This window comes from Schistocerca cancellata, chromosome 3 (assembly GCF_023864275.1).
Source record: "Schistocerca cancellata isolate TAMUIC-IGC-003103 chromosome 3, iqSchCanc2.1, whole genome shotgun sequence".
Lineage (NCBI taxonomy): Eukaryota > Metazoa > Arthropoda > Insecta > Orthoptera > Acrididae > Schistocerca > Schistocerca cancellata.
Window position 1 is genome coordinate 217198739 of NC_064628.1, and position 10225 is coordinate 217208963.

Below are 10225 nucleotides of genomic sequence, written 5' to 3' on the forward strand. Positions count from 1 at the left end.
AGACAGTGGTTCAATAGCCGTGCTAAAAAGTTGCTACGCAAGCTAAGAGAGCGTCACACATCTAAGGTAAGTCAAACCCTAGCTGACAACCATAAGCTGAACGATGGGGGACACAGCCGAAGGATACCAATATTCAGTGAATATCGAAGTAAAATTTTACCTGCCGGTCTGGCTAAAAGTCCTGAGAATTTTTCGTCCTATGTAAAATCAGTAAGTGGATCGGAATAGTCTATTCTGTTGCTCAGCAGTCATACTGGCACCAAAACGGAATATAACGGAAAGCAGTGATACTGAATCAGGTCCTCCGGACGTGTTTAAACGCGGAATATCTTAACACGGTACCTTCTTGCAATGATCGTTTGAACGCGGGAACAACAGAGGTGAGTATCGCGGTATAGGAAAGCAACTTCAATCGCGTAGTAGTGTAAGGGCATTTGGACCAGACGGGATACTTTTAAGATTGTGTAGAGATTATGCGAGACATTTACCTTGAGAGTGAACAGTCAGTCGCTTCAACGTTCATCAATCCTCAAAGACTTCCTGCAGTTCGCTACGGTCTTGTGGTGTTATTTTCATATAAACAACTACACCTTCTACAAAAAGCCTCACGGAGCTTTCGATGTTACCCACTAGATCACCATGAGGCTGTTTGCGAATGATGCGTTTGTCTGTAAGACTGTATCAATACCAGAAGACTAGCAAAGCACAGGAAAACCTATTGAGGATTGGTTAATGGTGAAGGGAATACAGTTGGCTCTGAACGTAAATAAATGCAACGTATTGCAAATACAGAAGAAATCCAATCGCTGGGCACATTAGCAAACGCAGATACCTACGAGTATTTATCTAGAGCGACCTAAAGTGGAATGACTAAATAAAACGAATACTAAGGAAAGCAGTTGTCAAGCTGAGATTCATATGAAGATTCTTAATTAAACAGTTCATCCACGAAAGAAGTGGCTTGCAAGGAACTTGTTCGGCCGATTCTAGAGTACTGCTCGATAGTCTGGGACCCTTACCAGATAGGACTAATAGAAAAGACAAGAAAGATCCAGCGAAGAGCGGTGCATTTCGTCTCAGGGTCGTTTGTCGGCGTGAGAGCGTTGCAGGTATGCTCAACAAACTTCAGTGGCAAACGCTACAGGAGCGGCATTGTACATGGAGTAGTGTATAGAACAGGGCATTTTATACTTAATGTGGTGTGTAACATACCATTAGAAAGTTAATAATTGTAATTAACTAATGCATAACCTAGATATTATGACTACCTTTGCATAAAAGGTGAGTTGTGAACTTTACGTTGGTTTAGCAGCAATTTAACATTTTCCCTCTTAGTGTTCTAGAACAGACTTGTGTTTAGTGTACATTACTAATAAGAGCGTGTAGTGTTCTGTTGGGGAGAGAGAGAGACCTGGCTTGCGGTGCCTCCCCCCTCCTCCTCCTCCTCCTCCTCCTCCTCCTCCTCCTCACCCCACCCCCGCCAAGAGCACTACACGCTCTTACTAGGAATGTACACCAAACACACTTAACTCTAGAACGCTAAAGGGGGAAAATATTACATTGCTACTAAACCATTGTGAAGTTCACTACCACACATTTTATTCAAAGGAGATCATAATATTGAGGTTACGCATTATCAGATTTACAATGATATGTTACATACCAAATTAAGTACAAAATGTCCTGTTTTATAACTGCTGTAATAGTAAATTTTACGAAGGTTTAGTGATCTAGGGTTAACACAAACCATGAACGAAAATTGCCAAAATAGACGGAAGAAAATCATTCTGAACCACACAGCTGAAAAACATTGTATCATGTGGAGATGAAAGCTCTCTGGTTTCCAGCCGGGTGTCAGTGCTAAAATAAGACGTTTCTGAGAGTGTCATACTCGTTATCTTCTGCCGCATTGAAATGTTGTGGTATTTTAACACTGCCATCCTGCTGAAACCCGAGAGCTTTTCGTCACTATTATACGCCGAGAAGTCAACATTCACACATCGTACCGTCTCAGTGGAAAGAACAGCTAAGCCAAGTAGTCTACTGCAAACGCTTGTAATTATGAAGGACGGATTAGTGGAGTTATATACTAGGGCACAGTTGTCTAACTAGCTGTAAATGGGAAGGGTTAAGACAAGGCTGCGATATTTCCGATTGTGGAGGATACAGCATGCAGCTAGAACGTAGGAAGAGACGGGGAACAAACCGAAATTAGTAAAGTGATGACGAAATAGTTTTTGCCTTCGCCGAAAAATTTTATAAGGTATCAGCTGTCATGGAAAAAACTGTATCCCACTAATTCAGAGACTACAGCTTTCGATCATTATAATAAAGGCAACAATAATTACAGACGGATCATATGAACATTATTTGAGTACATAGCTTACTTAAGCCTGAATTATACGTAGTAACAATGAATGTGGCAGCACATATTACCTGCTTTGCAAATTATCCCCAAGAAAATTATAAATCAACCTTAACTTAAGCTTGTCAAAATGCGTTACGCCACTTTATGTCAAAATACTGATTAAAATACACACACGTATTTCACACACGTATTCATCACACACACACACACACACACACACACACACACACACACACACACACACACACACACACACACACAAAATACTACAGACACCTCAAAGTACGGTCAAATCACTACCATGTTACGTTGTTACGTTTATAGGAGAGAATCGGCTTTCTATGATTTCAAGTTTCTAGTTAACGTAACAAGCACTCTAAAATAGGGGCTTTGAAGAAACTGTCTACGCAACAACGTATTGTATACGCTACTGCATGTTTCTAGTAAGCATGGAGTCACATGACGCTGTTTCACTCAAATGCATGTACGTGCTGGTCACAGATATTGTATGAATACTTAAAACAGAAGGAATGTCGCAGAAATGTCATTAGGAACCATATAGGCTACTAAGTTTCCACAACAAGGGAATTTATTTTAGCATCAGTGCTCCCTTTTTCTACACAGTTAAAATGACTTCCAATATATTCAGGAAAGACTATTATACAACAATGAATATACTTACATAAGACTTGATACACTTTCGCTCTTCCATTAGCATTAATCAGCAAATTTACACAAGAACGTAGCAGTATTCTCTATATAAACTTTCAACTGTTCGTTCTAGTAAACAACCATTGCCTGCACAAAACAAAATTCCGATTGTTATAACAATCTTAACAGCAGTTCATTATTTCCAGAAGGTTGGATTGATGCGCAGCCTCCGCTCAAAATTATTATACCAGTTACGTAAAGCGGATAATGGTACGTAGTTTTCATCTATTGCAGGAGTAACCTGTTGCACAGATAGGGTAAAACTCGCGACGTAGTTCACGAAGTTTTCTATCATCTTCTGTCCGAATTCCACAATTGGCTTAGTCGTTCTGTCAACAGCACGAGACGCTTGTTCTGAAGCAACCGTTAAAGGCTCCACAGATATTCCGATCTGAGCGTGATGCGACATTTTCTGTTCTCCAAATGAGAACCCCGCGAAGTTTTTAGGGTTATCTTTCTTGAGGTCAGCAATACTGAAAATGGCAGACGGCTTGTCGTTTGATATGTAGCCCAGCAAATGCCACGTGGGTGGAGCTTCTGCATCCGGCCAGCTGAAGTAGACGAGTCCCGCCGTCTCTGGGGGAAACGGTTGGGCGCCAGTGAGGAACACGACGACGTCTGTAACAGAATCTGCCTCCATCACCGTCGTTGCAAATTTTGTTTCACCGCACTGCTGGAAGTCTGTCTGCACTAACTTCCCTGACGCAATAACGCCGAACATTTTCACGGTTCGGTTAAAGTCCTAGTTGCCACAACACTTCGACGAGCAGCCAAACAGAATACTAGAGGCGACTTACCAGTAAACAGCACGCCCAAAACAAAGACTATATCATTCGTCAGAGGTTATATTGCGACAGCAGCTAATCAGACACGTTTGTTAATGCGTGTTTCGCTACTGATTGTCAGTTTTTTGTCTCTGCATTCGTGTGCCAGCAAAGAAGACGTACTTTGCAGAGTATGTGAAACATTAGGGCCTATTTATTGCTTATTTAAAACGGAAAATAACATTAAATCCAGCAAACATTATTTGCACCTTTTTGTAGGTTTCTCCACGGATCGATTTCTTAATATTGTTTCGTGGTTTTTCAATCGTTGTAAATTGCATAACAAACGTGAGACTCTAGTCTGAACGTATTGCAATTAATGGAAACTTTTATTGAGAAATTATGAGGTTGAAAAACTAGAAAAATATGCGGAACTGCGGGATACGATCGGATGGCGTGTAGCTAAACTGCGCCACCACTAATCCATGTTGTATTTTCATTATTTTGGAAGCAACGGCGTTATTAAAAAGGATGCACCAAAATCACGTCAGAAAATTGTTTTACGCTTTTCATCTGCTCTGAAATTTCTGCACTGTCGTCGAATAATTGAAAAAGGTTCTACAGCTACGTCTACATACTGTATACAGGATATAACTAAATTCCTTTTATAGACTTTGAGGACAGTTTCCTTAGACCAAAACAAGAAAAAATTCTAGTAAACATAGGCTCTAAAATTTATACCTTAAGAAGTATGAGCACTTGTTAATCTTAGATACTGTGAAACAAAGTTCTTTTACTGCAGTTCTTTGCGTTCCATATTTTAGGAGAAGATAGTACGGACCAAAACAAGAAAGAAGTACAGTAAATGTGGACTCTGCAAATGCCCATAGCTCTTAAAATACGCGCTTTATAGCCCATGCATTTTTTTCTTCTTGTGGTCCATACTACCTCCTCCCAAAATATGGAAAACAAAGAACTTGCCGTGGAAGACACGTGTTTCACGTAGCGAAGATGAACGAGAACTCGCAGCACTTAAGTTGTGCATATTAGCGCCAATGTTTACTAGACATTTTTCTCTTGTTTAGGTGGACGAAACCTGTCCTCAGAGTCTGCAAAGCTATTTTAGTTACATCCTGTATACTCCAAAAGTCGCCGAACTAAGCATGGTGTACGGTACATCGCGTCGATTATTACTGATTTTGTATCGCATTCCATTCGCATCTTGGGCGAGGGAAACATGACAGTATGCTTCTGTAGGTGCCTAATTCCCTTATGTTATTCTCACGATCCCTACTCGAGATATACGATGCTGACATCAGAATGATAGCACAGTCTTCTTCGAATACAGGTTCTATGATTTATCCAACAGGGTTTCGCCAAAACTACGTTGCCTAGGTATCAAGGATTCCCATTTAAGCTTACCAATCGTTTCTGTTAAGTTTTTGTACGGACTAGAGCAATTAGATGCGATCTTGGCAGCGCATCTCTGAATTTGTTCTTGCTGTCATGCCCGCCATCAAAATGACTTCAAAGGCCAGAACAGTACTCTGTATGCGAAATGTATGCGATTTCGTTTGCAAACGCACTGCAGTTTCTCAGAACCTTTCCAGTGAATATACACTCATGGAAATGGAAAAAAGAACACATTGACACCGGTGTGTCAGACCCACCATACTTGCTCCGGACAATGCGAGAGGGCTGTACAAGCAATGATCACACGCACGGCACAGCGGACACACCAGGAACCGCGGTGTTGGCCGTCGAATGGCGCTAGCTGCGCAGCATTTGTGCACCGCCGCCGTCAGTGTCAGCCAGTTTGCCGTGGCATACGGAGCTCCATCGCAGTCTTTAACACTGGTAGCATGCCGCGACAGCGTGGACGTGAACCGTATGTGCAGTTGACGGACTTTGAGCGAGGGCGTATAGTGGGCATGCGGGAGGCCGGGTGGACGTACCGCCGAATTGCTCAACACGTGGGGCGTGAGGTCTCCACAGTACATCAATGTTGTCGCCAGTGGTCGGCGGAAGGTGCACGTGCCCGTCGACCTGGGACCGGACCGCAGCGACGTACGGATGCACGCCAAGACCGTAGGATCCTACGCAGTGCCGTAGGGGACCGCACCGCCACTTCCCAGCAAATTAGGGACACTGTTGGTCCTGGGGTATCGGCGAGGACCATTCGCAACCGTCTCCATGAAGCTGGGCTACGGTCCCGCACACCGTTAGGCCGTCTTCCACTCACGCCCCAACATCGTGCAGCCCGCCTCCAGTGGTGTCGCGACAGGCGTGAATGGAGGGACGAATGGAGACGTGTCGTCTTCAGCGATGAGAGTCGCTTCTGCCTTGGTGCCAATGATGGTCGTATGCGTGTTTGGCGCCGTGCAGGTGAGCGCCACAATCAGGACTGCATACGACCGAGGCACACAGGGCCAACACCCGGCATCATGGTGTGGGGAGCGATCTCCTACACTGGTCGTACACCACTGGTGATCGTCGAGGGGACACTGAATAGTGCACGGTACATCCAAACCGTCATCGAACCCATCGTTCTACCATTCCTAGACCGGCAAGGGAACTTGCTGTTCCAACAGGACAATGCACGTCCGCATGTATCCCGTGCCACCCAACGTGCTCTAGAAGGTGTAAGTCAACTACCCTGGCCAGCAAGATCTCCGGATCTGTCCCCCATTGAGCATGTTTGGGACTGGATGAAGCGTCGTCTCACGCGGTCTGCACGTCCAGCACGAACGCTGGTCCAACTGAGGCGCCAGGTGGAAATGGCATGGCAAGCCGTTCCACAGGACTACATCCAGCATCTCTACGATCGTCTCCATAGGAGAATAGCAGCCTGCATTGCTGCGAAAGGTGGATATACACTGTACTAGTGCCGACATTGTGCATGCTCTGTTGCCTGTGTCTATGTGCTTGTGGTTCTGTCAGTGTGATCATGTGATGTATCTGACCCCAGGAATGTGTCAATAAAGTTTCCCCTTCCTGGGACAATGAATTCACGGTGTTCTTATTTCAATTTCCAGGAGTGTATGTATTCGCATCACCTATTCTAATACTGATTCTACATGATCGTCCCTTTTCATATCGCTTGTTAGTATTGCCCCTGAATACTGATACAATGTGACGCGCTCAAAATGTTCAACACTAATCTTATATCCTTATTCTCCGGAGTTATTTCTCTTTGTCATAAACATTATCTTATATTTATCAACATTTAAAGGGAACTACCATTCATTAGACCAAGTGGAAATTTTGTCCAGCTACTTCCGCATTTTACTGTGATCGTCCAACAACGACAATTTCCCATACAACTGCATCATCCGCGAATGATTTCATCGTGCTGCTGATCCATCCTGACAGATTCCGACGATTGTACAGAGTTATAGTCAACCTCGCGTAATGAGCCTTACAGAAAGGTAGTTTATGTCGTGAAAATATGTTGACGTACAAATTCTGAGGCGCTAAGTCGAACAGTTCAATTATGGGACCGAAAATTAGACTCACGCTACCTGGAGGAACGACCTCAGCATTCGTTTTAGGGAAACCTAAAGCACGAGGGCTGGATGGAAATTTCAACCTTCTCCGCCCAATTCAAGTGCAGTGACTCAACGAGTGCAAGAGCGCTTTATTTTTAAAAAAAATCACCGTGAAATAAGTTATAAACCTACATTATTTATTTGTTAGCTTGGTAAGGTGACAACCAACAAGGTTTGTGCAGTCTCTGTTGATATTTGTTTATAGAGCGAGACTATCTTTATGTGTCTGGTTATCTGTTTATGCAGCTACATTACTTTTTGCGTGTATCAGATTCTTTTATTCTTTAATTTCATGTATCATAATTGATGTTTTTCGAAAGTTTGCAGCTGTGACATTAATGACTCGAAAAGATAAAACTCTGCATCAGTTACGTTATTTTCAATCATAGCATGAAGCATTTAGGAATTTAATTATAACTTGAAGTGCTGGTATTTACATTAGAATTGGGTGTGATGTGTAGATGTATGTTGTTCTGACTCTCTCGCCCTGCCCTGCATTCGTTCGATTTTGTTTTTACTGCGCTCAGAAAATCTGGTAATTTAATTTTTTGGATGTTTTGGACGCTAATCGTAGAAAATAGTATTTCTTATGTATCTGCTTACAGATATTGTGTCGCCTTCATCGCGCACACTCGCGCAAAGCAGCACCCACGCTCTTTCTTTACGTAAAATCTTAACAGCGTACGAAGATTTACAACAATATTACTTCCCAAAGATCTGGGATACAATGATTTTTCGTAAACAAACAGTGTGAGGGATTGCTTTTCGTGTATGTTAATTTATGCGCAATGAAGGAGACACAATATCTCTAAGAAGATGCACAAGAAATACTATTTTCTGATGATAGCGTCTAAAAAAATTGCGAGAATTATATTTTCAGATTCTCCGATTGCAGTAGATTTATGAACAGACGACTGGATAGCAGGCCAAGAGAAACAGAGCAACACATATATGCAGACGTCGCATGAAATACTAATATAAATAGCACAACTTGAAAATATGATTGAATTCATGAAATGCATCGTGCCATGTTTGAGAAAGATAACTGGCGCAGTGTTTTATTATTTAAATCATTGCAGTGCTATTTTCATGTAAACTGAAAGTGGAAGAGGGAGAAAGTAAAGCGAAACGAAGGAACTCGTTATGTCAGCTGGATTGGGAGTCAGCGGCGCCTAGTGAAAATGTATTCCAGACTGGGATTCGAACTAATGATCTCATACTTACTAGGGAGTTGCGCTAACCACTGTGCCACGGGGACACTGCGTTTATAACCTTTCCGCCAACAGTCTCGGTACACCCCTCCGTCTCCCCACATTCTCCTCTGGCGTCACCTATCCGGAGAACCCGTCCATATCTTCCATGCTCGCTGCTTTGACGTTGTCGCAGGAGGTCGAATGTGATTGTGCATTCGCACTGAAAATGATGGATTCATAGACAATCGTGGTGACTCAATTATATGAACGCATGGTGTCTATTCATTCCGACATATAGCGAAGTTCATATAGCATTCACATTCATATAGTATAGTTCTCTTCTGTTAATGATGAGTTTAAGCAATGTATGGTAATAACAGAATGATGAACGAAATCCGCCATGGCTTGTGACGGAGGACGACACAGGCAAAATTTAAGGTGAATGCAGAATCCAACTGAAATGAATTACAAGTGATTCAAATTATCAACAACAATGCATCCCTATTTCGCAACAAATCGGCTCCATGGTTTTCCAACCACTGTACATCGTTCTAACTCCATCTTTTTTTTCAAATTAATGTCAATTTTCGGTGACAACGATTTAATGGCACAGACGAAGTGGTTGTGACTCTGAGATCGCGTCCTATGTAGCGACAGAAGCGGCCGACAGCACGTAACACCTTCGGATGACAAAACACAACCGCAGTTTTAGTTGCGGAAGAGTCCTCCGTGAGCGATGTTCATAGCGCTGCCTATTCTCTGCTACAACTAGCGGCTTACGAATTCAGACGTGTTTGAATCTCATCACTGTAGCACGCGCGACAATCAGATCGACAGAGACGAGTCTTCTCTGCAAAGCAGTACAGCGGACGCACCGGTAGCTATGAAATACTTATCATGCGATTTTAAGAAAACTATTCGGTGGAAAAATTTGATGCTTCCCCTTCTTACAGCTCGATATCCTTTCTCGGTAAGGGTCTGAATTTATTTTAGTTATTCTTCGTAGTTACTGTGCTGCACGAAATTAAGTAAATGACTGCACCAAACTTTTAAGAGTTAGCAGAGGTAAAATCGCGTTGCGTAGACTTTCCTGACAGTTCATGTTAGGGCACACATTGTTGATTATGAAATGTAACCAGTGTATCGAAATTTTATTTGAAGTTGAGAGCGGAATGGTATCTCCTTCCGTTTTCGAGATACTGGTTGCTATAACCGCGGACAATCCGCTCTCGGCGTGTCCGAATACTTTCCTGCGCATCGGACATCAAGTGGTCGTAAAACTTGTCGTATCTCGTTAATGCTTCAAGATATCGAAAAGAGGTTTTCTGGAAATGACAGCACGCAGAAAGGACCTATTTTATCGTGTGATTACCACTCGATACGTTTTTGCCAAATGTTAAGCAGAGCGAAAAAGACTTCCTATAAATTACGCAATGAGTTTTTGCCCGAATTTTTACAGCCAAACAAAGAAATATTTATTTGCTTGAGAGTAATCGGGGTAACTAAGGGAAACGTAATTACTGAGATGAGGAAAAATTGATTATTTCACGAAAATCTGCTGATAACTATGTAAATGAAGTGTCAAAAAGTTCATATGTTCAAGGCCCAGCCATCTGGTGCATAAAAAGATAAATTGTTGTG

At 42.6% G+C, this 10225-nt stretch overlaps 1 protein-coding gene across 1 annotated transcript; it reads right to left on the reverse strand.

Annotated features, from left to right (window-relative positions):
* Positions 1-3215: 3215 nt before the first annotated feature.
* Positions 3216-3800, reverse strand: LOC126176235 (protein OPI10 homolog). Its single transcript, XM_049923379.1, has one exon. It carries the CDS (start codon positions 3798-3800, stop codon positions 3216-3218), a length of 585 nt encoding a protein of 194 aa, XP_049779336.1.
* Positions 3801-10225: the final 6425 nt, after the last annotated feature.

What these genes read in the sequence shown, in the direction of transcription:
- LOC126176235 (XM_049923379.1), bottom strand. Translation starts at nt 3,800, where the DNA reads ATGTTCGGCGTTATTGCGTCAGGGAAGTTAGTGCAGACAGACTTCCAG.